The sequence below is a fragment of the Lampetra fluviatilis genome, chromosome 24 (genome assembly GCF_964198595.1).
Source record: "Lampetra fluviatilis chromosome 24, kcLamFluv1.1, whole genome shotgun sequence".
Taxonomy (NCBI): Eukaryota; Metazoa; Chordata; class Hyperoartia; order Petromyzontiformes; family Petromyzontidae; genus Lampetra; species Lampetra fluviatilis.
The window spans coordinates 11,469,768-11,492,622 of NC_136298.1; the positions used below are offsets into that span (position 1 = coordinate 11,469,768).

The 22,855-nt window shown below is 59.2% G+C and overlaps 1 protein-coding gene across 2 annotated transcripts in view; it reads left to right on the forward strand.

Annotated features, from left to right (window-relative positions):
* The window catches only part of LOC144941162 (E3 ubiquitin-protein ligase RNF220-like), a 109,690-nt gene that overhangs the window by 81,058 nt on the left and 5,777 nt on the right, over window positions 1-22,855 (forward strand). For both annotated transcript variants that reach the window (XM_078867716.1, XM_078867717.1), the window contains exons 3-8: window positions 3,620-3,749; window positions 8,722-8,770; window positions 13,353-13,451; window positions 14,317-14,359; window positions 17,524-17,570; window positions 18,630-18,778. In XM_078867716.1, the coding sequence (XP_078723842.1) occupies window positions 3,620-3,749; window positions 8,722-8,770; window positions 13,353-13,451; window positions 14,317-14,359; window positions 17,524-17,570; window positions 18,630-18,778 (517 nt within the window). The remainder of the gene's footprint in view (window positions 1-3,619; window positions 3,750-8,721; window positions 8,771-13,352; window positions 13,452-14,316; window positions 14,360-17,523; window positions 17,571-18,629; window positions 18,779-22,855) is intronic.

Sequence of the window (22,855 nt, forward strand, 5' to 3'; positions counted from 1 at the left end):
CTTCAATTAGCAGCGTTCCGCGGCAATAGCCTAAATCCCGGGCCTTTAAAACGAATGAAACGCGAAGACGTTACCGGAGCGGCAACGTGCCAGAGCCTCATCAGAGGTGACGTTTGCTGCCGGCGTCGGACCGCCATGCTCGGCGTGCTGCCACGCTGGGGCCGACGTTGTCGCAAGGGTCGCCCGGCATCCACCGCCACGCCCCTGCCCACCGTGTGCCACTCCTAGGGCATCGCTCGCATCCCAGCGAACCGCGTAAGATTTGCTCCGAAATCGTGACCCCTGACCCCCTCTCCCCATACGAGTGGCCGTGTCGCGTGCGCCCCCCTGGGTGGCGGGGGGGGGAGGAGGTGGCCCGACCGTCGAGACCCCCCCCCCTCCAAGGCACGCGTTGGCGCCCCCCCTACCCCCCAGATGACGCCATCAGCAGCGCCACCAAATTCGAAGCGGCAGGCAACGCGGGACGGTACGGCGCAGGCGCGCGTGCCAAGCCGCGTCTTAATTACGCCGTTACAACGAAAGCGCGCGCACGCTCGCATGCCTTCCCCTTTGTGCCGCGGCGGTGCGGAGGGTAGTGAGCGAGGCTGGGCGCCGCAGGGGATGGGGAGCCGCGCGTGCGTGCGGACGGTGCCATTTTGCGCGAGCTCATCATTAACGGCGGAGCCGAGGGGCCTGACCTTATTCGGAAGGCACACTAATTTTCACTCGGCTAATAAACGAGGTTTTAATCAGGAGTGCCTAAATGTCAAAGGCGCAGACACAAAATGCCACCACATTTCTTACTATCATTTTCCAAACCCTACTTTTACCTCTCGCCCTCTCTCACTCTCTCTCTCGTTCCTGCTCCCCCACTTAGAGCTGAATGTTGAGATGTGCGCTGCGCGTGGTTAGGCGTGCACGCCGAGCAGCCGATGCCTGCACCGGTCAACCCGGCGCTGCGGGGAAGCGGAGCGGAGGTTATCCTCCTAGAGCCACCGTTCTATTTCGGGATTTCCTTCCGGTGTCCGAACGAGGCCCTCGCCCGTGTGGGACGAGCGCCGCGTTCGGCCCGAACCGCGGTGCCGCCTTGCGCGATGACGTTCGCCTCCATCGTACGTTGAACTTCTTTCACACCGTACGTAGCCAACCGTGCGAACGACAAGCAGTTCTGAAGAAACATTGCTACTCGTGAAACACAAACGTGCCTGTTCGTTCGTTTCCTTACCGAGGCTCTAATCGAGACGGCCGCGAGCGATCGAATGCGCCGGGCGCGCTGGCATCGCCCCGTGGCCCGGCGAAGCGCCGCACCTGGCCATGCCACGCCTGGCGCCTCGCCACGCGGGGCTCGTGATGCCTGTGGGGCCCCCGGCCACGCGACCAGTTTGCTCCTGGGGGTATTGTGCCTAATCGCGAGCGAGCGCGCTGCAAATAGCCGACATAGGATGCCTCTCAATCTCCTTCTCTGAGAAGGGGCAGTAAATGGATGATCTTTTTTGAAAAAAAAAAGTGCTGAATGACAAGAGTCAGGAATCGACCAGGAATTGCTCTGGATTGGCCGCAGCTGTCAGTGGCGTTGACACGAGTGCATTTGCGGGGGCCTCATCCTGCCCACCTCCCAGCCGTCAACAAAACCTCATTTCATCCTTCAAGGTTTCTCCCGAAACTAACCTCCGCAGCACCACCTCCTCCAATGGCGCAAGATCAGATAAAGAAAGATTGCCCCGTATTAATCTTTTTGTGTCTTAAGTGCCAGTGATAAAAAGCCGCTAAAAGCCTGTCAAGTGCAGCGCGTATTGATTCGCGGCTGATTTAATTGACCTGCGAATTGACGTATTTAGGAGCTCAATGCGCCGCTCCTCTCCGACGGAGCTCAAGGCAAAGCGAGCGGCGCGTCTCGCGCTGAGGTCAGGGACGCTCGCGACGGACGGGCATTGTCTCGTTTCTCCGGTTGCGTCTGAAGCTTCTGTTTTTTTTATTGTTATTTTCTGTTACGGGACCTCATGAACTCGCTCTCTCGCGCTCCCGTCGCGCCGAAAGTGCTTTTTTGTCGTGCACACTGAAGGACGGAATTCAAAGGCGTGCGTACGTGCGACGCGTGTTCCAGCACGTCGCGTCCTGGGTCACGCTGCATTCCGGCAGGCCCTCCGAGGGAACGCCGCTTAAAAGCCGTCTTTTTGATCCGCCCAGGTGTGGGGTGGGGAGAGCGGCGCTTCGACCGAAAGACCCTCGGCCAGCGCGAACGCTCGTCGCTCATTTATCAATCTCACCTCTAACCACCGACGATCGGAAAACTAAAATAATCACCGGACACCTTCAGGGTGACCGGGCCACCAAGTGGTGATCAGGTCACCTGGTGAAGGCGCTCGATCTCACCGGCCCTCACAAGCCGAGCTTGATCGGCGCTTCAGTCGTACGCTCGGTGCAACGTAGCCAACTCGCGGCACTGAGGTGGATTTTTCGAATCGGTCTGTTCGGAGCTTCGAGTGATGTCCCCTTCCATGCATGGTGGGTTTTCTCCGGTCCCCCATGAATGGGAATGCCCAAACATTGCAAAGCACCCCCGATTAACACGGCTGGCTACGTACGGTGCAAAATAAGTTCAACATTCAAGTTTCAAGTTTAATTTATTAGGTAGAGCCTTGTGAGCCATGCGGCTCTTGAGTCGGGTGCAACCGCAACAAACAAAATATGAACAGAGAACATCTTAAAGCGACGACGCGCAACAGAAACATCCTGGATAAACCAGCAAATCTTCCAGAAAAAAAAAACCCACCGTATTACAACGCTGTGTGCAAAAAAACCCAGTGTGATGCAAGACAAACAATAACAACCATAAGACAATTTAGATTCAAGTTATCAGGCCAACTCCGCACTTCCGCAAGAAGCATGGCTTAACCATATGTTTTCGAAATCAGCAAAAAAAAGCTAAAAAATACAATGTAACAACAGTGATCATAGGAACTTTGATTCAACGTAGATACATACGGAGCATGGCACTCTTGACAGAGGATCTTGAGACTCGGTGAACCTAGGTAGATAAAGGGCAATGTAATGATTGTTGTCTTTGTAAGTGAATGACTTAATTGCATATTTTGTTGTGTTTATTTTTCGCAATGTTATTTTGATTGTGTAATTGGCAAAGTGTTATTCTGATAGTGTCATCCATGTGGATCTCTCGTACAGCAGTGTGACTCTTCATGTTAGAGAATGGCCCACGGAAGTAGCTTCCACAGAGCTAGATCTCAGATCCCTTTTGAATGCCCTCTGTCTCACCAGATGAACGGCAGCACTTTCCTACCCATCTTGTAATCGGGGAAAATGGCAGTCAAACTCACATGTGTTTATTAGCAGAGCTGGACAGTAGCCAAGTTAAGTGCAGAACCAAATATGATGCAATTGGGATTTTGAGGCATTCATTTTGTAGCCACGCTTGAGAACTGTTTGAATCGCATGTGGCTGAAACCCGGATTCGAACTCAGAATCCCCGGGGTGCCAGCTCGGAGGGTAACCGAGCGTCGCGGTCTGTGCGTGACTCCCACAGGGCTCTTCTTCTGGCCGGGCCACGCGATGTCCGGGAGCGTGCGCCGCCACGTTGTGACGTCTCACTCGGTGTGCTGTGCATCCGCGCTGCTGCGTGCAGGACGGAAGAAGGCGAGCCTCTTCGACGGACTCAGCCCCACCAGCTGCCCCGTGTGCGGCGTGACGCTGCGGCCCGGGGAGCTGCGTGAGCACCTGGAGCAGGAGCTCAACACCCTGCGGCAGCTCTTCAGGTGAGGGCACCCTGACGGTCCGCCGTTCCACCGCCCCACTGCCCCAGCACCCCACTGCCCCAGCGCCCCACCGCTCTACTGCCCCACCGCACCACCGTCGCACCGTTCCCCTGTTCCACCACCCGACACGGATACCCTGTTTCACCGCCGTGCCCCACCATCCATTGCGCCACTGTGCCGCAGCGCCGTGCTAAACCACCGTGTCCCACCGTCACATCCCGCAAGAACCGTCCCTGCACTCTGCTCCACTCCCCCCCCCCCCTCCTTCCCCACCCTCCACGACACAGTCCCATCGTCCCGTGCCCCCTATCAGAAGCGTGACAGATCCATTTATTCCTCGCTTAACTTTCTTCCTCGAGTCTTCCTCCTTCGCTTCATCGCCGAGGCCAAGAATCAACACTGCACGGGATTTAAACACAATTTAGAATTTGCATGCGGCGCGTGCACTTTGCTGGGCTGCACGCGATCACGGCGCCACGGGCAGACAATCTAAATGGAGGGTTCTACGAGGAGGCACTTTGAACGTAACAAGTTTCCGTCGCGGGATAGTGAAGGGTGCATTACGGAGGCGGCCGGTCGCTCGCCGCCGGTCGCAGAGAGACATCAAAGGGGCGATGAGTGGGCGCGTGGCGGCGGTGGCGGCTCGCATAAACAAGTTCATGGATGCGCATAATTTATTGGGCGGCATTTGCGCGCACGCCAACCTCGGCGGAGGACGGCGCGGGGACACAGAAGTCAGGTTTGCTCATCGATCACCCGTCGGAGCGTCCGCGCTGATTGAATGCGTTGGCGGTCATTTGCCCTTCATTAGTATGGCAGCGGCGCCGCAGAGATAAACCGGGCCCCCCCTCCCCCCCCCATTCGCCCCCCCTTTACCCCTCCCCCCCCTTCGCCTTCCACGCCGTGCTTTGCCGCGTTGGCCGGTCAGCTGGCCGGCTGGTGGGACGCGTGCGGCGGCGGCGTGCCGGGGCCGTGCCGCCCCCGTGGTGTCTCCCGCAGGAGACAAAAGACCCGCGGAGCTGCCGCGGCGAGATAAGGAGGCCCGCCGAGTCGGACCGTCGTGATTAGCGACAATTTCTGAGTGGGGGGGGGGGCGGTGTCGGGTGGGGGCTCTGGGGCAGCGATAATGTGGCTGATTAAGCCTCGGTCAAAAAAAAGACACAGCAAGTCACAATCTTATCGGCTCGCAGCTACAAAGGAACGCGATTATCAGGCAATTAATAACCACGCCTGGGTAGTGCGGTGGTGGCCTCGTGCCGATAGTCATCGCGAGAGGGACGGGCCGGGATGTTTCCCCGCGGTCGACGATTTAACCCAAAGACAAAGGCGCTCGCCACACGGGCTAAACGCAAGATCTACCCCCCCCACCCAGATATCATCGCCACCCGCCGTCTCCTCTCTCGTTCCGTCTCGCACGGAGTCATTCACCGGCGCGGAGCGGCCCGCCTGTGTGCGTTGTACAAAAGGCATTGTAGCGCGTTCAATGGGTGGCTTAGGACTATATTACTGCTCTGCGCTAGACAAGTGAATCTGAATGCGCCGAGGAGGCAGAGTTAAGGGTGCGCTCCACCGACACTTTCGCACGTGGGATGGGCAATGTGTTCAGCGGATGGTGTTCACAGTCCGTGTGTGTGTTGTGGATGTAGTCGGCACAGCGTCTGTTGCACAAATGTATATCGAAGCGGTTTCCCGCTCGAGTGAGTTTGGAGGTAGTGGCCATCTTCTGCCCACAGCTCTGAGCTGGTTGTGGAAATTCCACGAGTCGGGGTCCACATTCTATTGATCCCTGAGGGACGATGAGCCGAATTCAAACTCTCCCCCTCTCCACCCCAAACCTGGGATTGAACTCGCAACCTCCCGATTGCGAGCGGCTCGCTGCCTACCACTGAGCTGCCACCTGGCCACCCCATGCCAGGTGGCACGACCATTTATATATTTATATTTAGTATCCGGTCTGCATTTTGGATGCATTTAGTATATGGTAACCATGCACGTTGTGCGTATTCAATATTGTATAGTATGTGCGACGAGCGGTTTGTGCACGGTGCTATGAACCTGGCCACCTGAGTTAAATGCCATCATTTGGCGAGTGATGTCAGAACCGGCGCTTCAATCCGCACTGACTTGTGTGGTGAAGTATGGTCAAACGACCCCCACCCCCCATTACTGATACGGTGTGTGGGAGGCCCTTATTCAGGAGTGGATTGACAATGGGTCGTAAATCATTAATATTATATCGTACCCATTTAGCATATGTACGCACATTATATATCTATATTGTCGTGTGCATGCTTAAAAAAAATGTAATATAGGTCCAATATTATTTTTTCTCCGACATCATTTTAAATTCCATTATATTTTTGGGCCCCCCACCCACCGCCACCAAAAAAAATAATAATACACGTTTCAACGTCTGATCACAAAAGTGATATTGTAAAAAAAAACCATGGAGAGTAGAGAGAAGAGATGAGCGCGCATTTAAAATTGCGAGCGGTACGTGTTGGCAATGTAGATCTCCCGTAATGCGCACGGCGAGTGTGGGCTGTGCGGGCGGCGCGGCGCGCTAGACCCCTTTCAGACGGCGCTCGCCAGCGAGGTGAGGCCGCTCGCGGAGCTCTAATCACGGGTTAGCGCCATTAGCCGGGTGTCGCGCCGTCTCCCCGGGGGCCGCGCCGCCGTGATTGATGGACGGGGGGGGGGGGGGGGAGAGCGCCGGCGTTTCCCCCCCCCCCCAATCCCAAACCGCCATCGCCCCCTCGCCCCCCCCTCGCGCCCCGCCGCCCCGGCCGACGACGCTCGCCGCTTTCGACCGGTGACCGGCGCGGTGACCGGCGCGTGCTGGACGCTGCCCCCTCCCCCGCCCCCGTCGCCGGGTTTGTTTATTTGCGCGGGCGGTGGCGGTGGCGGTCGGCGCGTTATCGAGTTTAAACGTGGAGGCCCCCCCCCCCCCCCCCGTGCCTCTCTCTGTCGCGCGCAGATCCCGGAGCGAGCCACCGCTAATGGTGCTTAAGAAATCAATGGCAGCCCGCAGAGCGAGTGCCCGCCGTGTTTTAAAGCCAGATAAAATGAGCTAAATTTTTTTTGACGCGCGAGATTGAAAGGAATTTGCTTTGCGCCATTCGTTTCTGGCCACCCGGTGGCCACAAAAAAATTTATTTTACACCTCCCCACCCCCCACCAATCCACCCCCAACCCCCACCGCCGTCGCTGCCACGGAGCTATGAATTTTAATAAAGGGCTGCGCGTAACGTGCGGCCCGTGGAATCTCCCGCTTACCACGGGCCCTATCCATCTTGATGGGTGTCTGTCGGGGGGGGGGGGGTGGGGGGGTGGAGGGGGTGTCCGGGCAGGGGAGTGAGCACCGCCCGTCGTTGAGCGGTCCTCTGGCGGCGAGCGCTCCGCCCGGGTGAATCGATGGCCACCGAACGGGGGGGGGGGGGGGGGGGGATGGGGGGGTGGTCCCTGGTGGTGGCGGCGCTTGATAAATCTGATCGAATAAAGCGGAATCGGATTTATCGCCGTACGTCGAGGGGCTCTCTCCGTGGACGGGGCGGCCGGCCGACTTTGCCGGGGGTGAGGCGGCGCTCGCCGGTCGGCAAACGGAGCCCTAACGAGACGAAGGTGACAGTGCCCGGGCCTTCGTTCTTCACATCTGGTTTGCGGGACGCAGGGAATTCTTTTAACGTCTGTTATATATTTATATACTTAATGTTTGCGCCGGCCACGGCCGCCTTATTCTTTTGCACGTGTTGCCATAACTTTTTTTAACGGCCAATATCTGCATTTGGGAAGGGTGGGGGGTGGCAATAAACTTTCCCCGTTTCCCGTATAATCATATCGCTCCCGCACACACACGGGCACCTCCCGCACGCACGTGCGTGGCGGCGTGTCCTACCAGCCCTCCGCACGTTGCGTTACTCGGTACTCTGCGTTCTAAGGCGCTTAAAACAAAACATTTTAAATAAAACTGGACCTTCACGACCCCCTGCAAGCGCGCCAAGCGCCCGCAAATGATCGGGCTGCGTTTAGCCACCGCCGGATCTGAGCTCGCTCGCGAGGGGCCTGCGACCGTCCCTCCGTCCGTCACCCGCCCCCCGGAGGTGGCGCCAGCGGACGACGGCCACCGTGCTCGCCGTGCCCCTACCAGCCGGACGGCGGCGACGGAGGCATCGCGTTCGTAACCTCGCGGCGCCGGCGGGCAAGCGCGCCGAACCGCGGCCATCTCGTGTTTAGCCACGCGGCCAGCGCAAGTCTGAATCGAGTCCACTGATTCGCGCCGGCAAGAGTGGCACCGGCGGAAAGTGGCAAGGTTGGGCCACTTCCACCCTTCCGCCATCCTGGGCCTTCGGCCTGCTTAGCGTGTGCGGCGCGCGCAGCCCTTTAATCCGCGTTCAGGAACGAGGGCACCTGGGAATTTTCCGTAACTTGCATGCTACCAGAGAGGGATGGCTCTGAATTACGAAGGCCGTGGAGAGAAAGGGAACGTGTTGTTTTTGGCCACGCTTGTTTAACGCTTGGCGAGAGAGGGAGAGAGGAGTCGGGGTGTCACCTGGTCTCGTAGTCTTAGTCGATGCTCGAGTCTCCCGTAAAAGTGATTGCGTGTGAGTTGGTCACGTGACCTCTGCGTCGGAGCACTGAGCCGGCACCACTGAGAGCCTGGTTTATCAGACAATTTGGCTAAATTCAAGCTGTCAGAATTTAAAGAGATGCCTTGATTTACATCAGCCGGTGAACTGTGATTCCAGAAGTAGTTCTGTGACGTCAACTTTCACGGACTCTGTTTGACACAGGGTGATGCGCTGCTAGCTCGAAATGTCTTCATTTAATGACGTGACACGGATGGCACAATTGGGGAAAAGAAGAGATCATGAAAGCAACGTTTGAAGCGAGTAGAGTCATGCGCCCCGCTGTGGAGGTGACTTGCGAATGCCGAGGTGATGGCGCTAATGTTCCGTTCCCCTGTGCCCCCCAGCGCGAAGAAGCCTCTGTCCAGGGACCCCCTGCTGCTCGGCCACAGCAAGGTATGGCGAGCCGAGCGAGGGCGTGCACACGACGCACACACACACACATCACTCGCATCACTTACACCATACGAACGACAGCACGTTCACACACACACACACGACACACACACCTTCAATCATACGCAGCATCTACATGATACACACTGCAATCGGTACACACGACTCACGCCATACACACCGCAACGCACACATGTGTACACCGTACACACCTCCGCGCGTGCACACACACGCACACCAGTCCCACTGCCGCACGCTGTGAAGGTCGCCCTCCCTCTCCACCTGCGTGACCCTGACTGCGCCGTGACCCTTCCGTCTGCGTCCGCGTGGCCCGGCCCGCAGGCGCGTCGGTGGCGGCCGTAGTAGTAGTAGCGTCCAGCTGACTCAGCGGCTGCGGGAGGGCAACAGAATCCCAGTGAGCGGAGATCGCCCGCTGCACATCGCCCCGGCGTTCTGGTTCTCTTTAAGCTCTCGCACTTTTAACGGTCGAAAACTGGAATCCGTTAAACGAGGCTTTTTGCAACATCTTGAAAATGTTTAGCGACCGAGCCGTTAAAGCGGAGGTGAAATCGCAGCGGTGGCTGCGTTTTCGTGGGCGCTTCACGCGGAGGAGGAGGGCGCCCCCGAGGAGTTTTGGCGTCGAGCGCGACCCCGCGGCGAAGTCGCGATGCCACCTCCCGTTGGGATGCCGCCATCCCCGGCGGCACGACGCTCGTTTCCCCCAGTTCTAGAAAATCAGACGCTCGAAATCGCAACCGCCTCGCCTTGCCCCGCTTGAATTCCCTCCGCGGTGGAATTCCCATCTGCCCGACGAGCAACGCCCGAACGCCGCCAACGTGGAAACCATCTGCTAACGGACTAGCCGGGGACGGGGCGCGGCGGTGTGATGTTCGGCCAGGTGGACTGCGCCGCGGCCGAGTGGGGTGGGTGGGTGGCCCGCCCGCCCGCCGCTCGCTCGCACGCACGGTCAGCGTCGCATTAAAAACATTCCTCGCCTCGTGCGCCTCGCCCCGTTAGTGGTCTCCAAAGTGGCGCAGTAAAGGCCCTCTCCGCCGGCGTGGCCGCATGTGCGGTTGATTTTGCGCGGCCGTACCCGGAGATTTTTCTTCACACTCCTAATTGAGCCAAAAATTTCAACAAAATGCCGCGTCCCCTGCCACCGCCATCGGAAAATTAATAGGAAAGTATTTGTTTTTCATTTTTTTTTAATTCGTCTTCTTTACCCGGATGATGTAATGGCCCTGCCTTGAGCTGAGTGTGCGCTGTGTGTTCTTTGTCAAAGTGTAATTAGAAAATAGCGTTGGTTATTAATCCGCCTCCGCTGGGGATTTACAGCCCCACCCCCCACCTTTCCAAGACACGATTCCAACTGAGAATTATTCCAGATTTTTGTAATCCAATTTTTGTAATATGCAATCAAATTTATGATACATTTATTTATTTATTGAAACCCGTTCACCACCGCCCGCACCCCTACACCCCCCCTCCCCCGCCCGCCCACCCACGTTACACAATATTACACGTTAGGCGGAGTTGCAAGTTCAGACGCTGCTCTCCCGCCGTGCGACGAACGCTCTCTCCGTTGTCAGGGGGAAGCTTCGAGTGCCCCTCGTTTGATCACAAAGTTCGAGCGGGGATTGGAGCCCGCCAATGAAAGGGGGTTCGCACTGAGGGCCTCTCAGACGACCGGAGCCCGCGGGCGGATCAAAGGCGCCGTTGCGTGAGTGCGCTATCTTGGCGCAAAGTGAGTTTGGGTAAAATGCTAAATTTGGAAAAAGAATAAAAACAAAAGATCTTTTTGCAAATCCTGATGGATGAGTGAAGCGGGCTTTTTGGAATGCTTTAATATTGCGGCGTAGCGGCTCTGCCTATAAAACATCTCGACGCAGGAAAAGCATTCCTGCTCTCCCTCCTCCTCGCCGCTGCTGGTGCATCATTTGTTCCATCGGTCGAGCCGGGACGAGCTCCGGGCTTTCTGTCGAATCAACGGGGAGTCGTTCCCCCACCCCCCCACCCCCCCCAGGAGAGTGTGTTGGCTTAACACGACGGCCAACTTCCGGAAATTCAGCAAAAACTCTGGAGGAGCTCGACCCGAGTTCCCGTGTTTACACGATCCCACGCCTCCGCCTAATCCCCGTGAAAGCCTTTTGTTAAAACCCCACCACCCCACCGCTCCTCCCCCGCCCCACGGTGGGATAACGGGAGACTTCCTACCTGGGAAATTAGACGTTCGACGCGCTCGCGTCCAGATGTCCCGGCGCGGTGCGCGCGAAGGGCCCGGTAAGTGTGTTTAGTCTCCGTCACCCCGAGAACGTAAACAGGCGCGGTGGGCGCGAACGGCCCGCGCCTGCGAGCGCGTGTCCGCGCCCGCCCGCCCCGAGTCCCGCTGTTTAGCTTTGGCTTTGGCGCGGCCGGGCGAGGGCGGCGAGCAGGTGTGGCCGGGCCTGTGGGTGGCCACGTGAGAGGGCTCCGGGAAACACGCGGACGTGGTGGGGGGGAGGGGGCGGGGGGTTAAACGCTCGCCGCTCGCTTGCGGAGGCGACGGTGGGGGGGAGCGGGGCGGGGGGGCACTTGGGTGTGGGGGGGGGGCGCGACCCGCGCAGGTTTAGGGGATTTTCTCCGTGGGCTGTAAGTGGAGGAGGGATTAAGGGGCGATGATGCCGCCCGGCTGGAGGGTCACGGCTGTCAAAGTGACCGCTGCAGCTGTGACTTTCTTGACAAATTCCCGCTAAGTGCTGAGATTTCACCGGGGCAGGCACGTGCGTCCCCAACCGGACGTGCGATGGTCCCGAAGCATTTGGAGACTGGCTGCAACAATAATAATAATAGCGTTGTTATTACAACAATAATGTCGTTTGTTTCCCCATTAGAGGCTCGCCGAGTCTCGAGGCATGCTCTCGCTCGGTCGCGCCGTGCACTGGGTGGGTGGGATGTTTGTCCAGTCCCCCTCGTAAGTGTTTGGCTTGTGGGAGGAAATTGGAGTACGCGGTGAAAACCCACCACTCGTACAAGGGATTAACACTCAAAGCTCCACACAGATAGATCGCTCTTTCGCAAGGAGGGGGGGGAGGGGAGAGGAGGGGGGGGGGCGTGCTTTGGCGCAGCCAGCAGCGTTGCCGCTGAGGCTGAACGATGTTGAGTGGGAAGGAGGCGGGGGGGGGAGCGGCGCTCATCGCGTGCGAATTAGCGGCCCACCTGGCGCGCGGAGTGGAGGGACACTTGGCCGTGCTCGATGGAACGAGCGAGGAGAGCGCACGCGGGGGCCTCCGACTCTATCAGCCGTCTTAATTACCGAACTTAATTAGCGACGCTCTAAATGATGTTGAAGCGGTCCCCCGCGCGGCGAGTCCGAATTTAATTTGCATGAGGAGGCCGGCGCGGCGTGCGGATTTAAAAATAATGTCGTCATTATTAGCGAGTGTCAAGGGGCCAAGACAGGAGCTCTTGCCTCGACTTATGTTCAAAACGGTAATTTTGTTCTATCCCCCCCGCACCTCGGCTCTCAACATTAACATGCGCCCTGCGCATGTCGCTCGCTCGGTAGCCACGGCTGAGCGCGGCAGTCTTTTAGGAAAATTGTGTTCGCGCATCGCAAGCAGCTTCCCGACGATTCCCATCACAACCGCTGCCCCCCCCCCCTGCCGCCCCCGCGCCCCCCGCCGCTCACTCAGACGCTCCGGTTTCCGTGGCCGTTGCTGCTGCTCGGCGGGATGAGTCTCATCATCGCGGGTCGTGCTCAGCCTCACCCTAATCTTCCGGGGTCGTTCCGCCCCCCCCAACCCCCGCCCCCCCCTCCGGCCGCGTCGTGCCCGGCCGCCCATGACGCCGGTGAAGGCCGAGAGCCCGCCCGGCCTTCACCGTGGCTGCCCTCTTTTCGACCGACGACTCGGTGATTAGGGGGTGCTGTTATCACGATAGGACGTGTGTCCTCTATGCGCGGTGACGCGTGTTCGCGATCGTGCTCCATCTCTCCGGTGCTGCCAATCAATGGTTGATGACAGCATTGTGCCCAAGCGTTAACCCTGATGCACGTGCCATAAATTAATTCACTTCTCATCAGTGAGGTCCAGAGTGTGTGTGCGTATGCGCGTGCTGGTGCCTGTGCGTGCGGCTTTACAGCGGGCGGTCGCACACGAGGCACAATGCCGCACGACCTGGCCCTTGGCTTCTGACCCGCCCAGTGGTCATTCATTCATTGATTTGTCAACTTTATTTAAAAAAGGCCGCAACCTATTGGAAATAAAAGACTCTCGCTTGAGGGAGACCCGCGATCACAAAGTATTACAGTGCACATGTAGAGTCAGAGTCGCATCACGCCTGGACTTCCCCCGTGGTGTCGGCGATGGTGAAGGGGTCGCACCGTTCGGCATTGGTCATCAACGCGCGGAGACCCTCGCGCCGGGCAGGGTGCGGCGGTGACGCGCTCACCATCATCTCCGCTTTGCCGGAGTTCGACGGCTCTCGCTCGTCAGAATGCGTCGTGTCCGGCCTTGACGCTGGCACGGACGCCCCCGGCGCCCACGAGCTCAGGAGGAAGAGCCGTCGGAGATGGACGCTGAACTGAGCGCGTGTCCCCCCGCAGCTGTCTCCGTGCTCGTCGTCGGACAGGAGGCGAGAGGGGGACATCCCGTCGCTGTCTCCCATCTCGTCCGAGGATCTTCAGCTGTCGGATCGTTACCAGGTGCCCCCCCCACCCACCCCCGCCCCCAACTCGAACCCCTGGAACGGAGACTCACGTTTACTGGCTTTTGTAGTCAATCACCACTGCGATGCCGCACGCCGTTATTAATTATGGATGTTTGCAGAGGCGCACCAACAATCGTTTTCATCCTCCGCCCCCTCCGCCCCACCCACCCCCCCGAACCCCCCCCCCGAACCCTCCCCCCCCATAATAATCGCGCGCAACCACAGCAAAGGGTGGCCGCTTAAACAGGGCCTCGACGCACGGCATCGATCGTTCTCGGCAACTGCAAACAAAAACCACGGAGCTCTGTTATTATTTTTAATTAACCACTTATTGAGAGATGGCGCACCGCTGGGCCGTACGACGCCACCTCCGACTGCAGCCTCAGTCCGCGCGCACGCATGCAAAACAAATTAATTGAATAAATCGCATTTCGTAAAAACACCAGTTTTATAAACAGCGGTGAACCGTCAAGAGCTTCCTGCGAAACGAGCCGCGCAGTTATTACGATCTCGAAGCGTTGTGCACTGGGTTAATTTTAAACTCCCGGACTTCACGCTGACTCGGTTATACGAGGCTACGTCCCGCGGCTCGCAAGGGACGTCACTTATTACCGAACAATTATCTCTCCAAACGCGTCTAACGAAGCGGAAATAAATTGCCGGCGCCCTCCCGCCGCTTTCCGCGGTGCCGCGTGATTCGTGATCGCCGCCACCGCCCCTCGTTCGCTCGCTCGATGAGAATTTGTCAGAAACTTGCGCTGGGAGTAACGCGATTAGGCGCCGTGTCATTAACGAGCACACGGGGCGGGAGGACCGGCTCTTGACGCTGCTGCCCTGTTGCGTGTGTGTTCTGTCTCCAGACCTTCCTGCGCGTCAGATCCAACCGCCAGTCAAGACTCAACGGTGAGCGGCGGCGTCGGCGTCGGCCCCAGTTTGTTTTGTTGTTTGTGATTCTCACCCCGGTCGTGCGATAGATACACCCTCGAGAGCAGTGCATCGCCCCCTGCGTGAGAAAGGTCCGCTGAAGGAGGTGTTATGGAACTACTGCTGAGGTCTACAGACTAGGGGCTATCCCACGTGCCCTGCTCAGGAAAAAGTAGTCGCTTGAAAATATAATTAGCAGAGCTGTAATTTGGCCTAATTAAGTGAAATATTAAATTGAACACGGGAGGGTTGTTTGTGCAGTTATTGGTGACCTGGCTGAGACCATTATCTCGCTGCAGAACCACACGCAGTTGATCCCACACATGAAACCGAGGATCTCGGCATTGCTGGCCCAGCGTTTCTGAGCCCGAAGTCGCACGGCCACCTCTGGCGTGTGGGTCCCCGGTGCCGACACCATCAGGGACACCAGCCTCTCTCCGCTTGTCGCGCGCTGTCCGGGCGCCGCGTCCGACGTTCCGTCGTGCGCACCCAGGGGCCGAGCGTCGGTGGGATGGGGGGGGGTGCGAAACGTCGGACGTCGCGCCGAAGGACTCGCGGTGCAAAACCCGGATGTCGCGTTCCCTCTGTCCCCTCCCTCGTCGCTGTTGGCGCCCGCCACCCGTCGGGCGAGTCCGTCGGAGCGTGCGGCCGAGCCGTAATCCCTCACACCTGGCACGGCCGTTCATCCCGCGAGGCAGAGGCAGCGGCGCGCGCAGCCGGTGGGCCCCGTACCCCCCTCCCCCGCCCCAGCCCGGCTCCGTGGGCCGGGTCCTCTGTTCGCTCGGGACAGGTGGAGGTGTGGAGCGGCGCCTCGCGTGCCCGGCAGCTCGCGAAGGCGCCACGGCGCGGCTCCTTTGCCGAGGGTGCCACTGGCCGAAGGTCGGCGGCGGAGCCGGTTGAGCCGGGGCGTTTTACGGCCGCCCTCATGCCCCATTACCGCCGGCACCGTGACCACGTTAACGAGATGCAGGTCCACATTAAAGTTGCGGTCCTCTTTATACTTCACTTTATTCATTTAAAAAAAACAAGTTCCAATGCAGCTGTTGTTGCCCGGCGGTTTACCGTTTCTGGGCCGAGGTAACGGCCGTGGCGAATAATCAAAAACCGATTTGGCTGTCGGCGTGGACAAAAAAACAACAACCTGCTCCTTGGCCGTCAGCTGCAGCCGCCGCAGCAACAGCCTGGACTCGATTCCTCACAGACGCGCCTCGAATCCCCACGCGGCTGACGCTGAACTCTCCCAGATGTCGATACGGGCAACAGCGCGGGCTAGGGAACGGAACGCGCGGAAACCGCGAAAGCACAAAACAAGATCGTCGCAGGTCGCCAAAGCGACCGTTACCTGCCCAATTTAAATACAAAAATAACAAAAGTTGCTCCCGTGGCCGCCCCCCTTCCCCCCCCCCCAGCGCGCGCCAAACGCACCGCGGAGTTCACGGCGACGCCGCGTCACCGACGCTTATCAACGTCGGTGCCGCGAGGTGCTCCGGAGGAGATGTATCGACACCGCCTAATGAGCCGCCTTAAACTTTCCGCGGGGCAGGCGCGACGCAGTTCATATTGCCTATTGATCGCGTCGGCGACAGCGCCCCTCACCCCCCCAAAAAGGACTGGAAATCTGCCGGAAAGCAACTTAGTATCGATCTCCCTGCCCCTCATCATGAGGGGGGGGGGGCAATCTGTAGGGAAATAACCGACTTTGAATCATTTATGCACTGCCCAGGCAGCGAACGGTCACGGCGGCCGTTTACATCGGGGTAGCCGGCAGTCGCCGACCCGCCCGTTAAGTCGGTGAGGATTTAATGGCGTGTCGCTCGCTCCCTCCCCCACCCCCCCGGCTCGTTGAGGTTTTGGCGGCGGTGGCAGCGGCGGTGGCTCACGGGTTCGGCGCAAATGAGCAACGAGGGCAAGAAGGGGGCCTTCTGTGTCGTTAGTCCCCTAACTAAGCCCAGGCCGCTCGAATAAAAGCGGAGGGCCCCCCCCACCCAGCATGCCCCCACCCCCCCGTCTGGCACCGCCGGGCGCGGGGATCACGGAGAGCGGAGACCGCGGGTGAGGGGAGGGGCGTGGGGGACGGGGTGAGGGATGAGGGGAGGGGCGTGGGGGACGGGGCGAGGGATGAGGGGAGGGGCGTGGGGGACGGGGTGAGGGATGAGGGGAGGGGCGTGGGGGACGGGGCGAGGGATGAGGGGAGGGGCGTGGGGGACGGGGTGAGGGATGAGGGGAGGGGCGTGGGGGACGGGGCGAGGGATGAGGGGAGGGGCGTGGGGGACGGGGTGAGGGATGAGGGGAGGGGCGTGGGGGACGGGGCGAGGGATGAGGGGAGGGGCGTGGGGGACGGGGTGAGGGATGAGGGGAGGGGCGTGGGGGACGGGGTGAGGGATGAGGGGAGGGGCGTGGGGGACGGGGTGAGGGATGAGGGGAGGGGCGTGGGGGACGGGGTGAGGGATGAGGGGAGGGGCGTGGGGGACGGGGCGAGGGATGAGGGGAGGGGCGTGGGGGACGGGGCGAGGGATGAGGGGAGGGGCGTGGGGGACGGGGCGAGGGATGAGGGGAGGGGCGTGGGGGACGGGGCGAGGGATGAGGGGAGGGGGCGTGGGGGACGGGGTGAGGGATGAGGGGAGGGGGCTCACGGGGGCAGCAGCCCAAAGCCGAGTGACACCTCCAGCATCCCCGTCACTGCCACTGCATTTCCCTTTCTGTGTGTGTCTGTGTGTGTGTCTGTGTGTGTGTGTCTGTGTGTGTGTCTGTGTGTGTGTCTGTGTGTGTGTGTGTGAGTCTGTGTGTGCGTGTCTATGTGTGTGTGCGTGTGAGTCTGTGTGACTGTGTGTCTGTGTGTGACTGTGTGTGTGTCTGTGTGTTCGGCCTTCATAGGTGCTCACTAACGGCACTTGCCCCAAAAGTCTGTCAAGGCTATGCGGAGGATCTTTGCCTTTGTGTGTGTTTGCGTGCGCGCCTGAATATGTAAACACGTGCGATCATTATACACCTTGGGAGAGTTGTATTTGTGTAAGCGCCACAAACCGCCTTGCACTCTGTCTCATGTCTCCGTGCCGACTCATCACGTCTCGCGTCTCCAAGGGGCGCCGCCGGTGGCTTGAGGCGCCGAGTAACTCTGCCGCTCTGCTGCGTGTCGCCCCCAGCTCGCATCGGGAAGAACAAGAGGAAGAAGCCGCTGGAGGAAGGGCAGGTACAACGAGCGGGGGAGGGGGGCGGGGTGGTGGGAGGGGTGGTTGGTGGGGGGGTGGTGAGTGGGGGGGGGGTCTCGCTTGGAGCCTTGCAGGCGGTGCCGACTGCTGCACAAAGTTTTCCCTCTCCGACCGCTACGCGGAGTTAGAGGGAACGTGCGTCTCTGTGTGTGTGGAGCGGTGGTGTAGTGGTTAGCGCACTGTGTGTGTGTGTGTGTGGAGCGGTGGTGTAGTGGTTAGCGCACTGTGTGTGTGTGTGTGGGGAGCGGTGGTGTAGTGGTTAGCGCACTGTGTGTGTGTGTGGGGAGCGGTGGTATAGTAGTTGGCGCACTCTTAATTTTGGAGCTTTCGTGACTGCAGGAATTATTCTTTGGTTCTTTCGGTAAAGTCACGTATAAAGATAAAATAATGAATTAAATAATAGCACTGTGTGTGTGTGTGTGTGGGGAGCGGTGGTGTAGTGGTTAGCGCACTGTGTCTGTGTGTGGGGAGCGGTGGTGTAGTGGTTAGCGCACTGTGTGTGTGTGTGGGGAGCGGTGGTGCAGTGTTTAGCGCACTGTGTGTGGGGAGTGGTGGTGTAGTGGTTAGCGCACTGTGCTGCGAACCGAGCAGAGACCCGGGTTCTATCTCCGCTCACGACCAATGAGAGTGCCGAATATTTGAACCGGTTCATGGGCTTCCCCAAAGTGCAGCACAGGGGAGACAAAGGTGGCCGTGCGTGGTGCTGGCCATCCACCCCGCTCGCCTGCCACATGCACGCCTTCGTAGCTGCTCGTTAACATCATGTGCACCAAGAGGTGGTTAAGGATGAATTGGAGATCTTTGTGTGTGCGTGCGTACGTGGCTGTGCGTGCGTGTGTACACGGCAAAGCACTGGGCACAGCTCCCAGAAGCCCCGAGCGGCGGCATGAGAGGCATTTCATTCGGCCGCGTGCGGTCCCTCGACTTTAGCCTGACCCCGTGCGTCACCGTTTGCCGTGTCTGTGCCGGCATTAACGCGAACTCCGTTTGTGTCCGGACTGCCGGCTACGCTGTCATCGCCGCCGCCGCCGCCGGAGCAGTACGATGGCTCGTTCGCCAACGAGGACGAGGAGATGGAGACGGAGGGGCGAGCGGAGGGTGGGAGGAGGCCACCATCGTTACGACGAGTTCGAGTGGTGCCGGCCCCCGCGACTGCCCGCGCCGCCACTGCTCGACGGCGCCGCCAAAGGTGAGTCCAGAGTGCGGTGCTCGCGACCACGGTGCTTGTGCCAGGCTAGGTGCACCTTGAGGCCACGTGAAGCGTCGGAGGTTCGCTGGCAGGAGTTCACGGGACAGGCCCAGGTGTTACGGGTTGACGGGCCGAGATGACTGACAGATGCACCAGCTGCGCTCCCCACCGTGCCACCCCGCTGTATTTAGCCGCCCGGCGCTCCGCTCGTTGTTGTGAGTGCCACTCCTCCGCCCGGTAGCGCTCACGCTCGCACGCTCGCTCACTCACTCGGCGTCACAAACGCCACGGCCACCGCGAGGGCAATAACCGTAATGTGCACCCTCTCCGTCTTGCGCGTCCTAATTACAGTGGCAGGATTTCGTGCCGTTTCATTTAGGCCGCTCATCAAATATTTAAGCGCGTGTCACTTATTGTCAATTCCTGCTCCACCACGGCTGTCGCCCGAGGGGTATCGGTGGAGGTGGGGGAGGAGGGCGGGGGGTGTGGCTCTGTCAGCAGCCCGAACCCCCCCCCCCTCAGTGTCCCCCGTTGGACTCCTGAAGGCGGTGCCCCCTCCGTGCAGTCTCCACGGAGCGGGGTGTCAGGCCGGGGCGAGCGACACCTATTGGGGGGGGGCCGTGCCCCCCCCCCCCCCAATTCCCCCCCCCCCCCCCCCCCCGAGCCTCCCTCTCCGGGCCTCGCCGTCTTGGGAGCCTCTGCCCGGCGAGCAGCGTTAATTGGCCGCGATTAATTACGCGCAGAGGCGTTAATTGACCGATTGGTAATTGATTGATAGACTTTATTTGACCAGGTGGGATTCCCGGCGAGGCTTCTGTCGCCTCTGACGCGACAGCGGAACTGGCACAAAGCGAGTGACAGCCGATAACAGTGCAGCGCAGAGCCTCGTGCCCCGAGCTGTCAATCGTCCAGCGGAGCGAAACGCTCGCGTCCTGAGCGCAGGTCTCGGACGCGCGGCCGCCTGGGGTCTGGTCTCGCTCGTGCTACCACGATAGCCATCGCATCTCAGGGGGAAGCCGAGACGCAGCGTACGCTGTCGGAAGTGCGTGATGCAATCTCCTCGTCATCGCCTGGGCATCTGTGAAAAAAGAGCTTTGTAGCGCAACGGATTCCTCCAGTATCAATCAATATTCTGATTCTGCGTACGACGGCGTCATCGCCTGCCGTGTTTGAGTGCTCCGAGTTCTCCACTCCCAGGGCTATGCCGCTCCTCCTGAGTTGTTTGTGCCCCAGGTAATTTACACGAGACGTGTTCACGTTGGAAGTCCTGGACATTTCCCGTGAAGGCTCTCAAGTTTTCCTCCGCTTGTTATGTTTTATTTTTATTATTTTATTATTTCCATTCTATGTGACTTTACCGAAAGAACCAAGAAGATGAATCCCTGCAGTCACGAAAGCTTTAAATCGAAATTGTTGCCTAGAGTTTGCCGCATTTTGCCAACCGCTTCTTGACTATCGACTCGAACTCAGAGGAATGGCCGGAGAGTTTTTGTACGTACGTAAAAACCCCCATTAATGAATCATGGTGAAATATTTCCACCGTTTGTTTTTACCTCGGTCAAAGGTTAGAGGTTGTTTAAAGGTCATCTTAATAAAGGTAGGTCACTGGTTTCTTCCAGACATAATGAGGCCTCGCTCAACTTAGTCGGCCGACGTTTATTCAAATGCTGTGACCGCCGGACACGCAACTCTCCTCTCACAGTAATTTCTCCTGACACCGCACAGTTCCCATAACCGTAGAACAAACAGGACCAACTCCACTCCACTCCGCTAACTTGTACCATTATACCTTAACGGGAATGCCTGTAGCATTCGTAGCTGTGCATTAAAATTGAGAGCTCCGGTAGCGGGTAGGGGCAGCCGATGGGGGGGAGGAGAGGGATTTCTGGCCGTGTAATTTGCCGGCTGCCTTCCCGCGGCTCGATGCGCCAACGTCGGGGATAATCGCAAAGTTTGGCGGCGAGTGCCGCCAACACGGCCGCCGACACGGCCGCTCTTGGCCGCGCTCGGCGAAAGGGGATTACGAGGCAGCGCGGGCGCTCGGCCGAGTTCAGTGCCCGGGGTCCGCGGTTGTAAATAGCGAGGCCCCGGGTCACCGCGCGGCGGGTGTCACCGCTATCGGCACACTTACACACGCACGCACGTGCGCGCCTCCCTGCCCCCCCCGCTCCCTCGCCCGCCCGCTCACGAGTCTTCGCTAGTCCCCACTCCGCGAGCGGCGGCATCGATTTGTCGTGGGAGGGCGCGGGGCGTGAGCGCGCACACTACGCGCGCTCGCCAGCACCGTCGCCGCCGCCGCCACCGCCGCCGCCTTCGCTCACTCTTGCCCCCCGCTCGCTCGCTCGCTCACTCGCTCCCCGGGCGGTGATTGAAAGGCATTTAAAGCGCTGCTGACCTTTTCCTGTGGGGATTGGATTACCTGTCAGCTCCTCTTTAGGCGGAGCGGTGGACGTGGCTTAGAGTGGGGCTGACAGCAAGGTGAAAGCCACCGCTCTGGGCCTCCTTATATATTTATTTGCGCCACGATTTTCGGTGCAAGGGCGATGCGCGGACACCAGATTTAATTTTATTTAATTCCGTTTTTTTTTACTAATGTGGCCTAAGTCCCGTGCGAAAGGGCGCGTCGCAGGCAAGCGGCCGCGAATCCCCGTTCGCGGGCGGATCCCAATATTTCGCGAAGATGTTAAATGTGTCTCGAGTCGCGGCGTGTTTGTATAGACTTATTTCATCACGAGTCGGGAGAATGATTAGATTACAGTCGGAACAATCTCCGTCGTGCCGCCAGTGCAGACGGCAATTTGTCTAAAACACGGCCACCCTCCAAATATGATTGCCGCTCAGCAGGTCACTTACGGCATAAATACTCCCCCGAGTGACACGTTTAGCATTTACACGATTTCCGTTTAATGCCCCGAGTCACGTGCCGCTCCTGATTACCGATGGCGGTGTTTTGAGAGCGCGCCGCGTCTCCCGCCCGGGCGCTAAATCCCCGCTGCGGCCGTGCCGGGCGGAGGGGAGAAAAGGGAAAGAGGAAAAAAAAACCCAAGAAAATCTCCCCTTGCGGTTTTGCTGCCGCCGCCCCCGGCGAGACTGGGATCCGAGCGGCACGCCCGGCAGAATCCGCACGGTGAGGACAGCCACGTCCTCGCCGTCGCGGGGGGAGAACGTTATTTTCGCCACCCGCGCGATCGATGCAAAGTCACCTCCCCACATCGCACGCGGTGCGCTAACAGCCTCGTGATCCATGAACGCTTTGGGGCAGCGGCGGCGGCGGTCGAAAAGCCGCTGATGCATTGATCAAATTAGCAGCGATTCGGGCCGGGAAGGAGCGGTTTTCGGCAGGCCCTCTTGACCGGGCAGTGCCGCACACCGCCTCCCCGCCCTGGGCCGTCCCATTTAAATACGACCGTGAATTAGTGTCGCCGTTTGTCAGGATGGCCGCGGGGCCCAGGGGCGTGTGTAATTGGACCTCGGGCCACAACGAGGGGTGCGATCCCTCACCATAATGGTCCGAGATGGAGCTCGCCCGCCCGTCTGCCCGCCCGCCCGCTCGCTCATGGAACGAGCGTGTGCTCGCGGCCCACTCCGCTGTCAATCTGTCGGCTCCCACGCGGTCCCGTCGCCGGGGCCCAGCCGCCTCGCAGAGTTGCACTTGCCGATTTGTGTCCCGTGTAATATGCGTCTGTGTGTGTGTCTTTCTTTGTCTTTGTGCATGCGTGTGTGTCTGTGCGTGCTCGTTAACAGCACTTGCCCCAACACGTGTGTGTACGTGTGTGCGTTTGTGTCCGTGTATGTGTGTACGTGCATGCGTGTGTGTGTGTTGGGCGCGCTAGTGAAATGTTGTGATTTTGCTGGACGGGGGGAGGGGGGGGCGTGGAGGAGGCACAGATTTATGGTACGCAGTGGATTAAGGGAAGTTAAATATTTTAGTTTTGCATGACGCTATGGTGTTCACCATATGGTCGTATGATGGGGTCGCTCCCTTGTTTGTTTCTCAGTGTGTATGTGCACGTGTGCGGACGCACATATGACGTGTGTGTGTGTGTGCGAATGGTGGTGGTAGAGTGGTTCACACAC